The sequence below is a fragment of the Penicillium brevicompactum genome, assembly GCF_028827555.1.
Source record: "Penicillium brevicompactum strain IBT 35665 chromosome Unknown utg000005l_segment0_segment0, whole genome shotgun sequence".
Lineage (NCBI taxonomy): Eukaryota > Fungi > Ascomycota > Eurotiomycetes > Eurotiales > Aspergillaceae > Penicillium > Penicillium brevicompactum.
In genome coordinates this window covers 1,044,151-1,064,292 of record NW_026623208.1, presented here as the reverse complement: position 1 = coordinate 1,064,292, position 20,142 = coordinate 1,044,151, and the positions used below count along the sequence as shown (strand labels likewise).

The following is a 20,142-nucleotide window of genomic DNA, read 5'->3' as shown; positions in this document are numbered from 1 at the left end:
TTTCGTGGGGCTTTCAGAGATGAGTCAAATCCGAAGTTTTCTAATCCGAGCCAAAACATCTCAACATTGCAAAACTGGCGGATGCCAATCAGGGGTATTTTTTTTATTCTTCTGTCATTTGAAATGAGGTACCTGGGCATCGGTCCTTCTCTGACGACATATTATAGCCTGAAGGATATAGTCTGGCGTGAATAGCACAACTTGAATCGACTTCACGGGGTACTGTAGTGGTGTGCTGTAGCCAAATATGAACAAAGTGGGTCGGGTGTCGGGAAAGGCGTGGTTCGTCTCGTAGGGCGTGCATGGGTGAAGCGGTCAAGTTTGTCGCGAAGAATGTTCAAGCCAAAAAACCTGAGAATTGAGTCTGAGTGTGCCATCTGAAAATTTACATGATCAAATGCCTACTTAAAGATTTCAATATAAGTAACCTTGAAATTGTACAAGTACAATACTGACAGTTGACTACACTACATGACGGATGGTTGAGAGATGCGCGAATATGATTGGTCGGACAGTTTTAGTATCACGTGCCCTATTCCACGTGTGGCTAAGCGCGATATCGGCTTTCAGATCCTGATTCCCGACCAGTTCCGATCTCCCATAGAGCTGAAATGCGGTCAAGTATTTCATGCGAATCATGCCGGTGAGAGCACCTCAGTCAGCCTTTAGGTATCAAGGCTTACCATAATAGGAGATCTAAAGTGAAATGCGTCCACTCCGGAGTTCCGCCTTGCCAAAGATGTCTGAAGTCGGAGCTCCAAGGATGTTCTCTTAGCAGGCCGCCAAGTAAAACACCACAAAAGTCCAAGTCTCAGGCTAGCCGTAGAAGTCAGCCCTATGAGCCCCGTCCAGCATTTCTTCCGCTCGATGAACGTGCAAGATCTTGTCCGGGAACACCTGGTGCCACAGTCCAATCTGATATACAAGAGTCAACCCCCGACAAAGCTTCTGTTGATAGCCACCTGGCCAATTTGTCTACGGAAGTCATTCTCAAGTCTCTGCATTGGTTCTCTGGCAAACATCCAGAATTTGCCATACTGAATCATTCGGCTATTTTGGAAGAGTTCCATTCGACATGCCCACCTGAAAGCAAGATCTTGCTTGCTGCAATATTAGCCTCAGCCAGGGCCCAATTCTCCCTTCTTGGTGCTCCTTGGGAGAAAGACCTGTTACCTAGGGAGCATTATGCTATATATGCTCGAGAAATGCTGTCCGAATGGTCTTTCAAAGCTCCCAGGCTTCAGGTGGCCCAAGCCTCATTGATAATGGGGCTGTATGAATGGGGTATTCGAGAATTTCACCGAGCATGGATTCATTGCGGTAATAGCTCTCTGATCGTATCAAGTGACCCAAAAAACTAACTTGTCCAGGAATTGCAATACGGATTATACAAGCACTCAACAGCTTCAGGGTCTCCCCGTACCCGCTCGATCCAACTCCACCTTACCTGCGCGATGCTGTGTCAGTTGCCATCGAAAATAGAACTTTCTGGGCCTGTTTTATCATGGACCGGATGGTCAGTTCCGGGACCTACAATCCGCCTATGCTCCCGATGTCGGAAATGGAAAAACTCAAAGTTTCCACCCCGTTGAGTGCGGTGGACTTCCTGTTTGGGCCTGATCTCTCCTCTGAGCGCACAGGTCTAGACCATAAGCTAGTGACCGCGCAGGATGGGCAGACTGCGCCTCTGGACATCACGCAATCTTACAAAGTGCTGGTCTATGGCTTTGATATCTGGGCCCACATCATGACCTTCATTTTCAATGACGGCCGACGCGCACCGGGGATGTGTGCTCCACAGAACTGTCCTTGGGCGCCTGGATCGCCTTGGTCGAAAACTCATTTCCGCCTCGAAGAATGGAGGGCTACACAGCACCACCGACTCCATTATCCGGAAAACAGCGTCATAACTCACACCACTCTAGGATGGGGGGAATCCTTCACTTACATCAATCTGCTATACTATACCTCGTATGTTGGCACATGCCCTAAATTTCGAGAAACTTTGACTGACCAAGGTCCTCGACAGAACTCTAATGCTTCACCGCGAATACTTCCCTTTCCTACCTAAAGCTGGCACTGTCCCCTGCGGTCCAATCGACCAGCCAACCCTCGAGGCCGAGGCACCGCCGGGTTGGTGGGACAATAGTGCCCTAGTGCTTTTCGGGTCAGCCGAAAAGATTGCCAAGTTGTTGCATGACGCATCTGAGTGTGGCGGAGAGATGCTGACCCCGTTCGTGGGATTCTGTGCTTTCTCCGCGGCATACATGAATCTTTATGCTTTCCGGTTTCCGCAGATGAACATGGGCCGAAGTTCAAATGCAGAGAGAAATTTGAATTATTGTCTCGCCTATCTAGAGAGATTCCGACATGTTTGGAAGCTTGGCGAAAGCTGGGTATGTGTCAATCCTTGCGTGCCTACGCAGCTGGCAGCTGTTTTTATTGACTAACTGGTTCGAATAGATAACGACTATTAACCATGCATCGATTTTGTACCAACGAGCTGCCTCTGACAATTCTCGATATCAAGGGAAGACGAGGACGGACTTTAATGTCCTGCATCAGTCCTTACACGAGTTCCGTGTCCCTGATCGGTCCGATCAACATCTTCAAGAGATTGAGGGTGCTGAAAGAGCTGTGGTACCACCATCACCTCCTAATAATGCAGCTGCAGCGACGAATGAATCCGAGATCTTGGATTTGGACATGCCGCTCAACAATCTGCTAAGTGAGGTCAATGCATACGCCCATGAGCAGGGCATGTGGTCACACTGGTGGCCACCATTAGACGAAGTGAATCTGGCACATCCTCCGGAATGATCAGAAAAGAAAGAAAGAAATTAATAAAAAGTCACATTCATCTATAATTCGTTACACATGCCCAATGCTTCCTTATCATACCCATGCAAAACTACCAATCAATTGTCTTGGCCGGCTGTACAGCCGGTGCCTTGGTCAAGAATCCGTCAAGGACTTTCTTCCCTTTCATGCCCTTGAACTTCTTATCGACCTTGTGGAATGGGTCCTCGGCTTCACCCTTCCGCACTTTCCATTTCTCCGTGCCCAAAACCGAGTCCAACTCCTCCACAGGCGGGAGCTTGAGGTACACCCACCCGTCATCTCTTTCCTCAACGGGGAATGTGGCAATGTTCATGCTCTCGTCATTCGAGCACCGTCCTGCTTGTTCCCCATTGAGGTCGAAGTTGCGCTTGTGGTACGGACACGACACCCAGTATTTGCCAGCATCGTCGTCTCCGACTAGACCGTCAGAGAGAACAAATGCTCGCTTGTGGGGACACATCTGTTGTGTTGCGTAGAACTTGCCCTTGATCTTGAACACAGCAAGCTGGGTATCTCCACGCTTGACGTTCGCTGATGATACCTGAGGCGGCTCATCTGAGAAATGGTCGGCTTTGATGACAGGTTGCCAGGAGACGCTCGACCACTGGTGACCTTTGAAGTCCTCTTGGGTGGTCGAGTCCTTTGGCCAGTATGTTGGACGTTGTTGTGAACGTTCCTGTACCACTTCGACATTCTCAACAGTTTCTTCCGTGTTTGCGAATTGTTGGAAGACCTTCCGACGCTTTGGGTCTTTGATTGTTTCCGTCCACTCGCAGAAGTAGCTATCGACAAGCTCGTGCATTTGCCGTTCCATGTCGGCGCAGATTCCAAGCTTGTCATCGACAATCACTTCTTTGAGGTAGTGAATTCCGCCAGGGAGGTTTTCGATCCAGCGTGCTGTTCGCTGGAGCTTGTCGGCAGTTCGGATATAGAAGATCAAATATCGGTCAATGATGGGCATCACCATCTCGGCCGGTACATCTGTGACGAGCAGCTCAGAGTGTCTAGGCTTGGCACCACCATTGCCGCCAACAAAGATGTTGTAACCTTTATCTGTGGCGATGAGTCCGAAGCTAACGGGTATTAGTATTGAGGCACTCTTTCGTTACTAGGCCTGGACTCACTCTTTGTTTTGTGCTTCGGCACATTCACGCACACAGCCAGAAACTGCTCCCTTGAACTTGTGTGGCGCGCGAATACTTTTGTATCGCTCTTCAAGGCGAATTGCCATGCCGACACTGTCTCCAACACCGAAACGACACCATGTAGTTCCCACGCAACTCTGGAAATTCTGTGTCAGTAAAATCCTGTGCGGTTGATTGTCTCTGACATACCTTGATTGCTCTAAGTGCCTTTGCATATGCATGTCCACTTTCCATTCCAGCGTCAACAAGCTCAGTCCAAATGTTCAGGAGATCTTGCTTCTTCGCGCCGAACATATCGATACGCTGTGCGCCAGTAATTTTGCAATATAGGCCATACTTCTTCGCCACTGAACCGATGGCAATGAGCTTGTCGGCAGTGATCTCTCCGCCTGGAATTCGCGGCACCACGGAGAATGTGCCGTTTCTTTGAATGTTTGCGAGGAATTTGTCATTCGTGTCTTGGAGGTCATTGTAACCCTTGTCCATGACGTGTGGGTTGAAGAGACTGGACAAGATTGATCCAATTGCCGGTTTGCACAGTTCGCATCCGAGAGAATCAGGATTCTTTCCAGCGCCTTTCATGACTTCGGGGAAAGTCTTCAACTGCTTGATGGCCACAATATTGTAAAGGTCGGCGCGGGAGTATGGGATGTGTGCGCATACTAAATCAATCAGCACTGGTGAACAATTGAGAGATGGGAGAATAATTTGACTCACAGTTGTTGGACACTTCTTGGCCCATATCCAGCATAGTCTTGTTGAAGATGGATTGCACAAGAGGCATACAACCGCCACATCCTGCGCCAGCCTTTGTGCATGACTTGACTTCGGCAATAGACTTGCATGTGCCATTTTTCACATTTTCAACAACGTCGCCTTTGGTAACGTTGTGGCAAGAACAGATTTGCGTGCTATCATCACTTTGGGGAAGTGTTAGCGCTGCTTCCGAAAGATGTGCCTTAGCGAAAATACTCACAGATCATCTGCGTTTTCTTCCCCGCCACTCTGTGCTCCAAGGATAAATTGGCTTGGGGGAACTTCAAGCTCTTTCTGGAGCTTCACCATCTGGTTCAGCTTCAGATAATCATTCGTGTCTCCGATCATCATGCCACCAAGCAGATATTTCCCATCCATGGTGAACAAGTACTTCTTGTACACACCGGCAAAGGGGTCTTTGTACGTCAAAGCCTTCACGAGAGGCTCCTCTTTCAGGTTGTATCCCACACCTGGGGCAGTGGAAGGGCGACGACCAGGAAGGAACTTCGGACCGTCTCTATCGGCGAAGAAGTCACCAAAGCTGGCCACGTCAACTCCCAGCAGCTTGAGCTTGGTGCTGAGGTCCGGTCGTGTGAAGCTTCGTCGTGGCTTTTGTGAGTTGGTGAGGTTGAAGGCCAGCACGTCGGCCATTTCAATACCGGGTGCAATGATGCCGAATGTTTGGTTTTTCCAGCTTGCACATTCGCCGACGGCATAGATGTCCGGAATCGAGGTTTGTAGACTATGCGTGTCAGGTGGGTGGCGCTGGCTTCAGTTGATTTAAATGCTTACCTTTCATCGATCACGAAACCTCCGCGTTCGCCGCACTGGATGCCAATATCTCGACCCAGTTCGTCTCGGGGTTGAACTCCAATCTGTTGCATGTCAATACCTTCCTATCATCGACCAAGTCTTCGACAGGCTCATACATACCGCAAAGCAAATACAGCAGCAGTCAATAACCTCCCCATCCTCAAATGTAATGCCAACGACATTGTTGTCATCGTCTGTATCCACAGTCTTCACCCGCTTCTGATGAAGAACCTCAAGCCCTAACTCGCGGATCTTGCGAGTCACCAATGTTCCGGCATCGGCATCTAATTGGCGAGCCAGCACCCATTTGTTGCGATCGATCAACTTGACATTGCCGAAGTCTTCCAGATCTGTCATTGCCTTTGCAGCCTCGAGACCCAACAGTCCACCTCCGACTGCAACAGCCGTTTGCCCTTTATGCTGTGCGGCAAAGTCGATGAGTCGTTCCAAATCCGAGATTGTGCGGTATACAAAGACACCTTTGGCGTTATAGCCTGATGTCTGGGTAGGGAGGGTTGCATCTGAGCCTGTTGCGAGAACGAGGATATCGTAGGTGATTGTATCGCCGGTTGAGGTTTGGACGGTTTTTGTTGTTGGGTCGATTGAAGTGACTCGAGTGTTGAGATGGTGATCAAAGCCTCGTTCCTCGAATGAATCATACTAATTCACGTTAGTGTGGAAACTTATGCCGATCCGAGAGAGATGTCGATGCTCACCCATTCTGTTGGATTGAGGTATAGATCCTCAATTTTGCGATGCTCAAAAAACGTTGATAGTCCAACCCGATTGTATGCTACGTGGGACTCTTCTCCAATGACGACTATATCATAATTTCGATCGGTGTCCTGCTTGATTATTTTCTCGCTGGTTCCCGTCAGTGGAATCCTCGCTGGAATCTGTGGTAACAATGTATCCTTACATCAAGGCGATGGCCACCATTCCCAGGCCAACAATTACAATCTTTTGGCGGCCATTTGAGGGAATTCCCTCAATTGGCCCGCCATTCTGATGCCCGTTTAGCATAGGCATGATTGAAGACCAGAGGACTATGAAGATTTACAGAGAAACTACGAAAGGCAATAGTTTTATGATATCGATCATCCCACAAGATACACTACTTTACGTCTGTGTCACCGAAGTACAAATGAAACAGTTGATAATCGGAAGAAACAGGAATGGGCGATCAGCGTGCATCTCCGCGGAGGTCGTAGATATAAGCTCGCTCTAATTGGCTGCCACTAGCGGCTTATCTTAGATAGCGTTGCTTGGCTTTATGAAATGCTGATGTTCTTACTACTCGACTCTCAGCCAGTTATGTGCTGATTCTATTGCTATCAAAAAAACTCCACGGTTATGATGGGTTGATGCTTTAGAGTGGTCCGCGGAGATGGGTCTCGAGGGCTGACGTTAATTGAAATGCCTCAAAAATATGTTCCACCCTTGCCTTTCTTGCCGATGACCCGCGGGCTTTGGATACCAGTACCTACCAATACATTCCAAGTGGTTATATTTCAATTTTGATTCTACCTATAACTTCTAAGGTCGAGATTGTGGAATTTCGTGCACACTCACATCAAAATGACCACTACTATCACCACTTTCCAAGTGGCCGATGTGCTACCCCCCAAGAATGGCGAGATTACTATAGAGAGCATTGTCCCAAGCCCAGCAGAACCAGATGTGCCATTGCCGCCACCGTCAAAAAAGCCCGTCGAGATTCTAGAAGTCGACAAGATCACACCAGACAGCCATGTGCCTCGCGATCCACGGCTGATTCGGTTGACGGGTGTGCATCCGTTCAATGTAGAGCCACCCCTGACGGCATTGTATAATGAAGGTATGCTTCCCGTTGCATCGACATGAGCTTAGCTAAATGAATCAAACTTCAAGGATTCCTCACTTCTCCGGAACTGTTCTATGTTCGAAACCACGGCCCAGTGCCGGAAGTCCTCGATGAAGACATCCCTAATTGGGAAATCAGTATAGAAGGGTCAGTCAGGCAGATTCTATTTGTGGATATTCAAAGGCTGATCGATCTTCCAGGCTAGTTGAAAAGCCTTTAGTTCTCAACTTCCGAGAGATCCTCCAGAAATACGACCAGATCACTGCCCCGATCACACTTGTCTGTGCTGGTAACAGACGAAAGGAACAAAACACGGTTCGGAAATCGAAGGGTTTCTCATGGGGCCCAGCAGGATTATCAACGGCTCTCTTCACTGGTCCAATGATGGCAGATATATTGCGCAGTGCAAAGCCACTCCGACGAGCAAAGTATGTTTGTATGGAGGGTGCTGATAAACTGGTAAGACTTCCGGATGAGTGTGTGCCAAAGGGAAACACCGAACATGGCTAACATCTCATAGCCCAATGGGTTCTATGGAACTTCAGTAAAGTTGAACTGGGCCATGGATCCACATCGAGGAATCATGCTAGCCCATAAGATGAACGGCGAAGACCTTCGCCCAGACCATGGTCGCCCGCTGCGAGCGGTAGTGCCTGGTCAAATCGGCGGACGAAGCGTGAAATGGTTGAAGAAGTTGATTCTGACCGACGAACCAAGTGATAACTGGTATCACATCAACGACAACCGTGTGCTGCCGTGAGTTTGGCTCTAATGTCCCCGTGGTAAAATATGCTAATCAAAACAGTACAATGGTGACGCCTGAAATGTCTGCGCAGGATCGCAAGTGGTGGACTGATGAGCGATATGCCATCTACGAACTCAATGTCAACTCAGCGGTGGCATATCCACAACATGAAGAAGTTCTTGATTTGGCAACTGCGGGACCAAGCTATACAGTAAAGGGTTATGCTTATGCTGGTGGCGGGCGAAGGATCACCAAAGTTGAGATCTCCTTGGATAGAGGCAAATGTAAGGAGTATCCCACCCTGGTCTTGGAGCCAAGCTGACTGTTTATCTTAGCATGGCGACTGTCCGAGATCGAGTACGCAGAAGACAAATATCGCGATTTTGAGGGCGACCTCTTCGGCGGTAAAGTGGATATGTGGTGGAGGGAATCGTGTTTCTGCTGGTCGTTCTGGTCCCTGAACATCCCGGTATCAGATTTAGAGACCAGCGACGCAATTCTGGTCAGGGCAGTGGATGATGCATTGAGCGCCCAGCCGCGTGACATGTACTGGTCTGTCCTGGGTATGATGAACAACCCCTGGTTCCGAGTGACAATCACGAAAGAGGGTAATACTCTCAAGTTTGAGCATCCCACGCATCCATCTCGGGCAGGTGGGTGGATGGAAAGAGTGAAGAAGGAAGGTGGTGATTTACTCAATGGTACCTGGGGTGAGAGACAGCAAGGCGAAGAGCCTGTTGCGCCGGAGCCTGTGAGCGAGATCAACATGAAGAAGGACGGTGTGAGCCGACAGATCGACTTGCAAGAGTTCAAAGCCAACAGCAGCAGTGAAAAGCCTTGGTTTGTGGTCAATGGCGAGGTTTATGATGGAACAGGCTTCCTTGAGGGCCATCCTGGTGGAGCGATCAGTATCACATCCTCTGCCGGTCTGGATGTATCCGAAGACTTCCTTGCAATTCGTGAGTCCCCCTCTGAGCATGTGATGAACATATTGCTAACCTTTCTCAGACAGTGAAACTGCGAAAAAGATGATGCCCGATTATCATATTGGTACATTGGACAAGGCATCCCTTGAGGCATTAAACCAGAAATCATCCTCAAGTTCAAGTGAACCACGCGAAGTCTTCCTCCAGTCGCGAGAATGGACAAAGGCCACCCTCACAGAGAAGAAGAATGTGTCATGGGACACAAGGCTATTCATCTTCGACCTGGAGCACGAGAAGCAAACCCTGGGTTTACCGATCGGTCAGCATCTGATGATCAAGGTCCAAGACCCAATCGGCAACGAAGCAGTGATCAGATCATATACCCCAATGTCAGACACGAATCTGATAGGAAAGATGGAATTACTGGTGAAGATTTATTTCCCAAGTGAAACAATTCCAGGAGGCAAGATGACGCTAGCCCTGGACAAACTCGCATTGGGCTCAGTGATCGACTGCAAGGGTCCAACTGGTCGATTTGAGTATCTTGGCAATGGTCGAGTCTCGATTGCCGGCAAGGAACGCCACCTCCGCTCATTTAAGATGATTTGCGGAGGAACAGGTATCACTCCAGTCTTCCAAGTCCTGAGGGCTGTTATGCAAGACTCGCAAGATCCAACTCAGTGTGTTGTCCTCAATGGAAACAGACAAGAAGAGGATATTCTATGCCGCTCAGATCTTGATGCTTATGTGGCCCTTGATCAGAGGAAATGTAACGTCGTGCACACGTTGACAAAGGGATCAGATACTTGGACTGGTCGACGAGGTCGCATTTCAGAAGAACTTCTTGCAGAGTATGCGGCCCCGGAAGAGCAGAGTATGGTTTTGGTTTGTGGACCTGGGCCCATGGAGAAGTCTGCCCGGGCGATCCTGCTCGCTCAAGGCTGGAATGAGTCGGACCTGCACTTCTTTTAGATAACAAGTCTTTTCCTGATCGGCGTTGGGGAAACTATGTTTTTTGAGCGAGTTTTTATAATCAGGATTGCGGTATAGATTGGTTGAAGTCTGATAGATCAGAACATATGGCGTTTTCATGTGAACAGGAGTGAGTGATATTGAATGTGAATTGTTTTGTTTCGTGAATCATTAATCATAAAAATCGCTCCAATGCAAAGAAATGAAATGGCAATAGCTGCAGATCGTACATACTAGCTCATTTAAACCGCGTGGCGATATGGCTCTTTGATCAGTAGTACTCCCTCATATCTAACCTGACGCGTAGGTGCTCAAACACGCTGGTGGGATCCGTGCGCGATAGAAAGAATGTCCCAGATTTAGCCATTGATTTGGATGTAGCCTTTCCGGTCTCCATGCCGCGCAAGTATCCAACAAAAGCGGAGGTCTGCTTCCTGAATTGTTGGTACAAGTGAAGAACAGCTTCTTCGCTTTCGCAACGGAATCCCTTTCCATCTGCACTTGACAGAGGACCAAACGCCAAGATAGCTCCGAAGATGGACTCGAGTAACTTGGCAGCCTGTGCGTGGCGTTTACTGAGGAAAAACGCAAACAACATTTGATCGAGGATGTCTTCATGGTAATCGCGGAGTCGAGGTACGGAGTGGGCCGCTTCGATAGTGCCGTCAATGTCGCCTCGGTTGATGCAGCGTTCAATCTTGGCTAGCGTATCTTGAAAGCGCTGCCATATTGACCCAATTCCGATATGGAAACAATAATCACTGAATGCAAGGACGAAGTGCTGCGCATCCACTCGGAACTTTTGGGAGACATTTCGCGTGTCTCCCGACAGAGATCCTCGTGATGTAGAATCGCGGACGATGCCTTTGACAGCGGAAACCATTCGCAAGAGTCGGAGCAAGTGTTTGAACAGCTGATCGTACTTGTTGAGAGAGCGGGCGGTGATGATGGACTCTAGAACCCTAGGTGGCGTGTAATGCAGGCGAAGGAAGTCCAGTGCCTCTATTGCATTCGGATTTCGGCATCGATCGATTTCCTCGTCAGACAATTCTCGAATCCCAAAGCTGAGACCTCCGGGAAGTTCATTATCCCTTCGAATGTGTGCTTTTTCGGAGTCATCTGCATCTTTGTTGCCAAAGTAGCAATCACCCAATAGACCGATAAGAACCAAGCGCAGTTCCGAACTAGCGGGAGGCCAGGTATCGCGACTCCCAAGCCGTAGTCCGGTGTCAATGCCACTGCGTACCTTTCCGGCCCTTCGCTCTCCGCTTTCCATTTCTGGGTCGAACAGGGAGTTGGAGAGACGGGATACAAACGACCCCTCTCCCAGTAGCTGAAATCGCCATTGAATACTCAAATGCTGGCGTAGGTTGTGTTCTTTGAAAAGGTGATGGAGACAGGAGTAATCAATGAGAAGCGCTTGCGTTGCAAGAATTGGCGCAATGGACAGATGAAGACCAGATGCCAATTCAGGGCCGAGCATACTTGTTTGACCAATGGGCTCTGGTTCGATTCGGCGTGCTTTCGCTATCAGTTGGTGAAATACATCCTTTGAGAGAGTGGCATTGCTCGTGGCTGGTCCTTGGGCAGAGCTTTCACCGTCGATATCAAAAAGCTCAAAGGTTGACCCGATGTCGACCGTATGAGCAGTGCTCTCGTTTGAAGAATGTTCCTCAGTGGAATCTCCACGATGGTATCTCTCGATTTCGGCTCGCAGGCTTAGTTCATACTCTTTGGCTCTTGTTTGAATTTGCTCGATATCAGCCCAGGAGGTGGCAAAATGCAGCTGAAGGCCACCCGTTCTAGAAAGTACATCGCGTCGCGCAATGGGGTGATCTGGATGGGATTGTTTCAACAATTGAAGACTGCAGCCACTTTCAAACATAGAGCGGGATTGGTCGACAGGGATGAAAGATGGCATGTGTTGAGCTTGGTACATATGGTCGACTCGTGCCGGTCCAGTCTTGAACTTGCCCGGTTCGTCAACCTCCAAGCGAACGAATGACTTGCCGCTAGCTAATTCTTGCTTCAGGGCCGTCTCTTCCGATCGAAGTCCAACCCAGTTCTCGATAAATCTGAACCAAGGTTGAGTTACTCGAATCACAACCTCATGCAATAGTTTTTCCATCCAACCAAATCTCTGCGTAAAAGAAACTGAGCGTTCCATGACTGTCGATATAACTTGTGCATCAGACACAGCTATTTGCGCTGCGCCAACAATGGCAGCAAGCGCGCCTATCAAGTCACCGCAGCGATGGAATAAGGCTCGGATTTGGAGGAGCGAGTCAATGTTTTTTGAATGATCAGATATTTGCTGCTCAAGGATGAAGATAATGGCTGCGGTTGTACTTCTCAATGTGTAAAGAGCGGGCAATTCTCTGCACTTGGAGGGCGGATGTTGTGCAAATGACCGCATGCGCTGCACATTGGTACCGATGTGAAGCACATATCCAATGATGTTTTCCAACGCCGGCGAGCTGATACCGGAAATTCGGAAGTCCTCAATAGCTCTGTCGAATTGATTGCTGGTTGTGTTCCAACGAAAGAACGCCGAGCTCCAGCCAAGTCCCAGACGGAGCAGTGATCGCAGGAAAACATCTGTTCGAACCATTCGAGGAGACGTCTTCCCTGTTATGGCCCGTTGATGCGCCAGTACCGCGTCAAATCCTTGGGCGCCAGATTCGCTAACATAGGCAGACATGGGTTCTTGAAATGGCCGGTCGTGGTACTTCTCCCATGATTTTTGCGGTATTGGTTGATCATTGTCTTCTTGAAACAGTGCCGAGGACCAGATATCGTTTTCTTCTTGGGGTATGTCCTTCAAGCAGTCGCCAGAGGCATCAGACAAGCCATCTATAGACGGGTCGATGCTTGAGTCGGCAGCTGACTCGGGTGGCTCCAGCCCACTGGGAAATAGTTCCAACTTCCATACTGGGTCAACTTTGTCTAAGGGCTCATTTGGGATTTCGAAGCGAGATATGGGATCACCTATTCGAGACAAAGGTTGTTAGCAAAGTTCAGGGAAGGTCTGGTTGACACTTGCCGGACAATGAAGTGTTCCACGGTAGAGACTCCAATGGTTGCAGAGCTTCTATGCTGAACTTCGAAAGCCTCCAGAGGCTCTCGCTGGAGAACGGATCCAACTCGTGGTCATATTGATCCATAGTGAGACCATGCTTAGTAGATGTTTGACGCGTGCAACATGGTCCCGCGACGGAGATGGCTATCGCGTGCACGGGCCCTTCGATAACAGAAAGTGTCGCCCTGCAGAAGCTCAACCACCTCCCACTTCCATTTACTTCTTGTCACAGCACATTCAGGTGCGCTGACAATTACCAAAATGCCTCCCAGAAAGAAGACCAAGCGCGCGCACTCGCCCACACCTCAAGATGATACCGCGCAATCAAGCGCTGATACCCCGTCAAGCGACAGCGCCGGCAAGCCAGACACAGACTACGACCTCATCTCAGATCCGTGGACCGACGAGCAAGAGACAGCACTTCTCAAGGCAATTATTAAATGGAAACCTGTTGGTAGGTTCAATTGTGCTGCTTTGGATAGGACATCGCAACTAACCGTTTGATCCCGCAGGCGTACACAAACACTTTCGAATGCTCGCGATTTCAGACTACCTAAAGAGTCAAGGTTATGCGCCATCAACGGCGGAACATATGCGCATTCCGGGAATTTGGAAGAAGCTGGGCTCCCTTTACAATCTGGAGGCTCTGGACGAGCGGGCAAGTCACAGTATACGTGTCTGACCTTGGATTTATCTTGCTGACACAGCTCTTTCTGCAGGAAGATTCGGTGATCACAGATGCGAACGATGATGATGACAAGTCAAGTGAGATGTACTGTCCATTCGAGCTTCCGTACGATGAGTACGGCGATATGATGTTTGAAAGACGACTTGCGATGGAAGATTCACTATCACCCGTTGCCAGTCGCACTAGCCGAGCAGCCGAGTCACGGCGAGGAAGCACAGTGGCAGATACAGATGGTAGGCACAAGCGGACTCCTCGGCTCACGACTTTGATTGTATACTAACATTGACACACCTCAGAACCGCGATCTTCCCCTGCTCCATCTCGAGGCCGCAACTCCAACCGAAGCGCTCGTCCATCTACGAGAGGCACACGCTCTACCCGTCTGCAAGTTGAAATTGACCCGGGAAGTCAGGGCAAGACATCAGACGAAGGCGGTGATTCGGCAGAAGATACTGGCGCTAACGATGAAGATGATGAAGGTGACGAGGGCTCTGAGGGGCACAGTGATGAAGGGGAAGGAGGCGAGGAAGAAGATAAAGGTGGCTCTCGAAGCACCCGAGCCCAGACGTCCCGCTCTAAAGCTAAAGATAAGAAGCCTTCAAGTGGTACTGCGACACGCAGTTCCGGACGGCGGCGCTAAGATGGGAGGATTTGTTGATGTGCAATTAAGCCTTGATACCTATGGAGTTTGGGCAGGATTTCCTTTATTTTTTGTTTCGTTTCCGGTGGTGTATGATTATTGGTCTTTCGCGACCAGTGTTACCTTTCTGCTGTAATATATGCAGAACAACATATCACCTTCGATTTCATTGAGCTGGGTCAAGAGTCCCATATCAAGGATGTATCTACTGACTCTTGGACATATGATCCAGAAATCGATCATGTGTAACTGCCAGCAGAGGTATATGTTAAGTGAAGAAACTATGTCGAGACATGGGGCCTTCGCAACCTGTGCACAATGCAGGCCTGAATTAAATGTGAATAAGATGGAATAACTCCAACGAAAGACGCAACATCAGTTGGAATAGTTTCAAACTTGGAAAGAGATCTTTGAAATTGGGCAACGTATATAACGTTCTCAGGCTGTAACCACAAAAGTAGGTATATTTCGATCGCTATAGGTCTAATGTCGTTCGAAGGTACAAAGGGAATAGATCAAGGGGTCATAGTACAAGGAATCTAAACAGCGACTGGTTTACAGACGCTTGATGATGGCTCCGGCGTACTCGTGAGTCTTGGCCTTACCGCCAAGGTCACCAGTGAGGGACTGCAGAAAACAAAGTCAGTATTGCACAGATTATTATATGGAAGATTTCGGAATGTAACTCACCTTGCCCTCGGCGAGAGTGTCGAAGGTAGCCTTCTGGATGCGGGCGGCGTGGTCGTGGAGACCCATGTGCTGCAGCATCATGATGGAGCTCAGAAGCAGAGCAGTGGGGTTGGCGAGACCCTGACCGGCAATGTCGGGGGCGGAACCGTGGACGGCCTCGAAGATGGAGCACTCGTCACCGATGTTACCGGAGGGAGTAAGACCGAGACCACCGATGAGACCGGCGCACATGTCGGACAGAATGTCACCGTACAAGTTGGGCATGACAAGAACCTTGTCGTTGTAGGGGGTAGGGTCGGTGACGATCTTGAGGCAAGAGTTGTCCAGCAACTCAGCGTCGAACTCAATGTCGGGGAACTCCTTGGCGATCTCGCGGGCGGTGTTGAGGAAGAGACCGTCGGACATCTTCATGATGGTGGCCTTGTGGACAACGCGGACCTTCTTCTTGTTGATGGACTGCGCGTACTGGAAGGCGAAACGGAGGACACGCTCGGAAGCCTCCTTGGTGATGAGCTTGATGCTCTGAACGACACCGTCGACGACGACGTGCTCAATGCCGGAGTATTCACCCTCGGTGTTCTCACGGATGAGAACAGTGTCGACGTTGTCGTAGGGGGTCTTGTAGCCAGCGATGGACTTGCAGGGACGCAGGTTGGCGAACAGGTTGAAAGTGCGACGGAGAGTCAGGTTCAGGGAAACGTGACCCTTGCCAACGGGTGTCTGGAATAGCTAGTCAGTATCGCGCATCACAGGCGATGTAGTTGAATGTTAAGACGTACAGCCAGGGGACCCTTGAGCGCGACGTAGTTGCGGCGCACACTGGCAATGGCATCGTCGGGAATGGCGGTCTTGCCATCCTTAAGGATGGGGGTGACATCGACGGATTCCCACTTGACGGGGGCCTGGAATTGACTTAGTATTTTGATCAAGCTGAAGAATCAATCATCTCTACCTTAGCAGCCTCGAAGATGTCCTTGATGGACTGGGCGATCTCAGGACCGATACCATCACCCTCAATCAGAGTAACGGTGTACTTGCCCTAATTCACAATTCAAATCAGTATTGTCGCCATTATGGAATTATGTGAATATAGGGTGGTGGAGCGGGTGCACGGCTGGCGCCGGCATCATGAAAAAAACGGTTTCGGTGGGTAGCAACACGTACATCAGGACCCTTCTGACCCTTGAACTTGGCAACGGCCTCTTGCGCAGGGCTGGCGTAAAAGCGGATCTGAAAAAGCAAGTTCGACAGTCAGCCAATTGAGCTCATCGAGTTGATATCCGAGGGGGGGTGGTACCTGCGCGATGGGAGCAGCGAAACGGGGGGGTCACGCGGGACGGGCGCAGGCACTGACGAGCAGCAGAGAAGTTCCGTGCAGCGATCATTTTGAAAAGATCCCTTGGGTCGGTTCTGGGGAAGAAGCTTAAGGTGGTGGGGAGGAAGGAAGAAGGAGAAGGGGAGAAAGAATTCAAATCTCTCGGCGCCGCACCGATCCGACCGGGCATTGGTGGTTTGACTTCCCCCCGGCCCGAGTCCACCGTGGTGTCCACTCTTGACTACAGGGTCTCTTGCGACGCAACATTCAAGCTACTTGGTATTCGGCTTCTAGCTCTATCGTGTTAAGCGGGCTCATATTCGGGGGTCCCTGACCTTTTAATGTCAATTTGCCCTATTTGCCGCCTCCATCCCACCTCATAATCATGGCGGACCTCGACGTCGCAAGCCACTACAACCTTCCCTCCGAGTTCCCGGACGAATGGCCAGCAACTCTGGACGAGGCTGATCAACCCGAACATGAGCCAGTTCAGCGATCAGATTCACGCCCCCGCAAGTCACGATACATCGCCCTCGAACGAAGTCCCAGCGATTGGAGGAGCAACTTCGGCCCACGACGCGGGAAGGATGGCAGGGAGACAGCACAGAAGGATGAGCCAGATCCATTGGGTACCAGTGACAGTGTCCTGAGGATCCTGAAACAACGAGGCATGCCATTAGAGGAAGAGAATGGGAATCGCTCTCGGTTCTTGTTATCGTCAACGTCATTCTCGCCCGCGCTCTTTCTGTCCCAGGCGCACCACTCGGCATCTATCGAATCGCTAACTAGCGGCCTCGACAACCTATCGCACTCTATCGATCAAAAGTCCGCGTCGCTGAAAGTGTTGGTCGAGGCCAACTTCGAGCGCTTCGTCCGCGCCAAGGCAACCATTGACAGCGTCTACACAGAGATGAGGAATCAGGGCGTGGAAAAGCAACCTGGTCTGGGTCCTCGCAGATCAGGTCACTTCCGCAGCTATTCAGGTCAGCAACGAAGTGTCTCTCCCGCCCCAGTGGCGGCCAAGAAGACTGCGCTCGTCAAGGAGAGCGAGTATGGCATGAAAGGTATCCGCGGCCCGTTGGTTGAGGCATCCGTGAAAGCAGAGGAAGTGTGGGGTCCAGCTCTCGGAGGTCGGGAGCGAGAGCAAATGCTTAAATCTGTGGTCGAAACCATGGAGAAGAATCGTGACGTTTATGAAATTGGAAGTAATTTGTCAAAGTCCATTCAGCAACGCGACTATGAAGCTGTTTTCGAGCAGTACACAAAAGCCAGAACCATTGCCAATCAGGCCAAGGATATTGCCGAGAGAGCCTCATCCAGCCCACGTCGCCAATTGAATGACACTGAGACACATACAATCCTAGCTATGGGTCGAATGTGGGTGGATGTTGATCAGCAAATCCACGATTTCAAGCGTGAGCTCTGGAGACGTCTAGCCGATGCCCCCACTATATCAACTACAACCACTGCTTTGGGTCCCGTTGAAGAACACATGGAGCTGATTGGGGCGTTGTTGGAGTTGGGTGTTGAAGACAACCCGATCTGGACATGGCTTCAAAGTCGATTCGATTTCCTGAAGGCCAAAATCTCCGGTTTCTCCGAGCGATGCAAGGTCGAAATCGAAATTCTACGGCGAAGACTTGCAGGTGGAGATAAGCCAACCGCCCAAGCAATTGCGTCGTATCTACGCCTAGCACCCCGAGAAGGCTCAACCGAAAGTCCAGAGCGGCTCGATACCGATCAAGTCATTGAGCTGTGGGAATGTATACAGGCGTTCTTGAACAGACTTCTTTCTTCACAAAATGGCTTGCTTGGCGAGGTATTGGATTTCTGGGAGGTGGCACAATCTTTCATCGATGGCAATCGGCAGCGGCTTTTGCCTGCCGGGTTTGAGGGGGAAAGTCGCAAACATCACCGACTTTCTACAGAGAACATCCGGGAGTTAGAGAGAGGGGTGGTGGAGCTGGTCAATCTCATTCGAGAGAATGTCGTGCTCCTTTTCACAGAACCCCCTATTGAAGATGTTTCTTTACTTTTCTCTCCAGTGCCACCGAGTCCCTCGACCCCAGAGTCCAGAGGCATCACTCCGACCGAATCTCGATTCAAGCTGGATCCAAAGAACCTGCCTTTCCCGCCTCCAAAGCTAGGGGAATATTGGGAGGAATATGCCTTCTGGCCTCCATATTCTAATTCGCTCAGTGGAGTGCATTACCTGAGCAAATTCCTCATCATTGTGGGAACCGCTGCCAGTGAAATGGCAGCATTGCGGCCCGTTGGTGGCAGCGGGAAAACACACGATCTTCTCAAAGTTCTCGTCAGTGTGGCCAGGGATCGATGTGCTCGCGTAGCATGTGCCTCCTGGAGCAAAGATGCGGAAGTCTGCAAGCTGCTTGAGGACTGGACTCGCGATTCGGAGAAGCGAGATTTGACCAAGATGCCCGGATTCTTTGTGGCATTTGAAGGAGCTATCCTTGGTGGAATGCAGAAGATCCTTTATATTTCAGAAGCAATGGCAAAGCCTGGCACCGTGGATGTTGTCACCCAGCCTCCTGCAAAACTTCTCCAGATGGTTCGCGCCCAGTTCGTATCAAGTGTCTACAAGGCACTGAGCGGGCTAGTGGAAAACGCTGAGCGTCTTGCGACAGCTGAAGAGGAGAATGAGTGGATAATTGCTCGGCCAGCTTTAACAAGTCAGGTCACAGATGCTGCCATGTCTGTGTTTTCGGCAGACTCGGTCGATTCTTTGAACAGGGTAAGTGTACAAGCCAACTCTTTGCGGACAGACTAACTGACCTCACAGAACGTTCGGATCCTCCTAACTCTCTCCAATCTCAAGGCTCTACAAGCCGACCACGTCCCGCAATTGATATCCAACTTCGAGACCTCCTTCTCAGTTAAGTTGACGGAAGAAGCCAAGACCGTTCGGGACGTCCTCAGCCAAATCGAAGACCGACTGTTCCAGTCATATGTCAACCCCACTGCTGCGTTGCTGGATAAGACCATCACAGCGGGCATTGCATCTCCAGACTGGGAGCCTTCAACCGAGCGTCCGGAGCAAGTTCGACCATATGTCTACAACGCCATGTTGACCATGGTGCTAGTTCACACGGAGATCTCCACAACCATTCCTTCCACCGTATCATCAAGCTCCAGCCGAAGCTCTCCAAACGCGCCCTTCTCCTTGCTGGCCACTGTTCTGACACATCTCTTGTCCAAAATCTCTTCATCGTTGCTCACTGCCTTCCGTGCTCGGTCTTCATTTTCATTGGCCTCTCTCATGCAAGCTACCTTGGATACTGAGTTCATTGCACAAACCCTCGCTCAGTACGCGACGGAGGAGGCATCAAACGTGCAAAGCCAAATCTACGTGGAACTAGATCGCCGAACCACCAACGAAGCCCGGACAAAGCTTCAGGCTGAGTTAGGTGAGATGCGAGTGGTGCTGAAAAGGTTGAGGGATCGCACAAAGGGCGAATTCGCTTGTTTCAGAAAGCCCAGGAGTGCCGGTACCAGCTCCAAACCTTCAAATTAGCGCATGTCAAGGTCTACGTACGATACAGCGATGCAATATCATCATCACTGAATTATCACCCAAATTACCTAAATGAAACTATCTATATCATAGTTTGTGGTCACCATTTAAAGCCCAGGAGATTCGACAGATTTCGTAAAAGACGGCTTGAAAGATC

General features: G+C 50.0%; 7 protein-coding genes across 7 annotated transcripts; 4 read left to right on the top strand and 3 right to left on the bottom strand.

The window, feature by feature from the left end:
- Nucleotides 1-637: 637 nt before the first annotated feature.
- N7506_006221 (uncharacterized protein) lies at nt 638-2,820 on the top strand (the record flags this gene model as incomplete). The annotated part of the gene is made up of 5 exons (XM_056955514.1): nt 638-643; nt 678-1,320; nt 1,371-1,971; nt 2,030-2,396; nt 2,464-2,820. 5 exons carry the CDS (start codon nt 638-640, stop codon nt 2,818-2,820), a joined length of 1,974 nt encoding a protein of 657 aa, XP_056809848.1.
- Nucleotides 2,821-2,911: 91 nt separating this feature from the next.
- niiA (nitrite reductase niiA) lies at nt 2,912-6,584 on the bottom strand (the record flags this gene model as incomplete). The annotated part of the gene is made up of 9 exons (XM_056955513.1): nt 2,912-3,914; nt 3,966-4,123; nt 4,176-4,648; nt 4,704-4,906; nt 4,963-5,484; nt 5,535-5,617; nt 5,676-6,215; nt 6,272-6,419; nt 6,475-6,584. The coding sequence occupies 9 exons, from the start codon at nt 6,582-6,584 to the stop codon at nt 2,912-2,914; spliced, it is 3,240 nt and encodes a 1,079-aa protein (XP_056809847.1).
- A 549-nt stretch (nt 6,585-7,133) lies between these two features.
- niaD (nitrate reductase NiaD) lies at nt 7,134-10,041 on the top strand (the record flags this gene model as incomplete). The annotated part of the gene is made up of 7 exons (XM_056955512.1): nt 7,134-7,392; nt 7,446-7,545; nt 7,599-7,857; nt 7,919-8,154; nt 8,204-8,427; nt 8,479-9,102; nt 9,152-10,041. 7 exons carry the CDS (start codon nt 7,134-7,136, stop codon nt 10,039-10,041), a joined length of 2,592 nt encoding a protein of 863 aa, XP_056809846.1.
- A 271-nt stretch (nt 10,042-10,312) lies between these two features.
- Nucleotides 10,313-13,205, bottom strand: N7506_006218 (tubulin gamma complex associated family protein; the record flags this gene model as incomplete). The annotated part of the gene is made up of 2 exons (XM_056955511.1): nt 10,313-13,029; nt 13,079-13,205. 2 exons carry the CDS (start codon nt 13,203-13,205, stop codon nt 10,313-10,315), a joined length of 2,844 nt encoding a protein of 947 aa, XP_056809845.1.
- A 176-nt stretch (nt 13,206-13,381) lies between these two features.
- N7506_006217 (EAF7 family protein) lies at nt 13,382-14,448 on the top strand (the record flags this gene model as incomplete). The annotated part of the gene is made up of 4 exons (XM_056955510.1): nt 13,382-13,574; nt 13,633-13,796; nt 13,840-14,041; nt 14,105-14,448. 4 exons carry the CDS (start codon nt 13,382-13,384, stop codon nt 14,446-14,448), a joined length of 903 nt encoding a protein of 300 aa, XP_056809844.1.
- Nucleotides 14,449-15,003: 555 nt separating this feature from the next.
- N7506_006216 (isocitrate dehydrogenase (NAD(+)) IDH2) lies at nt 15,004-16,643 on the bottom strand (the record flags this gene model as incomplete). Its single annotated transcript, XM_056955509.1, has 6 exons — nt 15,004-15,075; nt 15,139-15,858; nt 15,918-16,040; nt 16,091-16,177; nt 16,303-16,368; nt 16,470-16,643. 6 exons carry the CDS (start codon nt 16,641-16,643, stop codon nt 15,004-15,006), a joined length of 1,242 nt encoding a protein of 413 aa, XP_056809843.1.
- Nucleotides 16,644-16,838: 195 nt separating this feature from the next.
- Nucleotides 16,839-19,985, top strand: N7506_006215 (exocyst subunit SEC5; the record flags this gene model as incomplete). The annotated part of the gene is made up of 2 exons (XM_056955508.1): nt 16,839-19,205; nt 19,254-19,985. The coding sequence occupies 2 exons, from the start codon at nt 16,839-16,841 to the stop codon at nt 19,983-19,985; spliced, it is 3,099 nt and encodes a 1,032-aa protein (XP_056809842.1).
- Between the last annotated feature and the right edge of the window lie 157 nt (nt 19,986-20,142).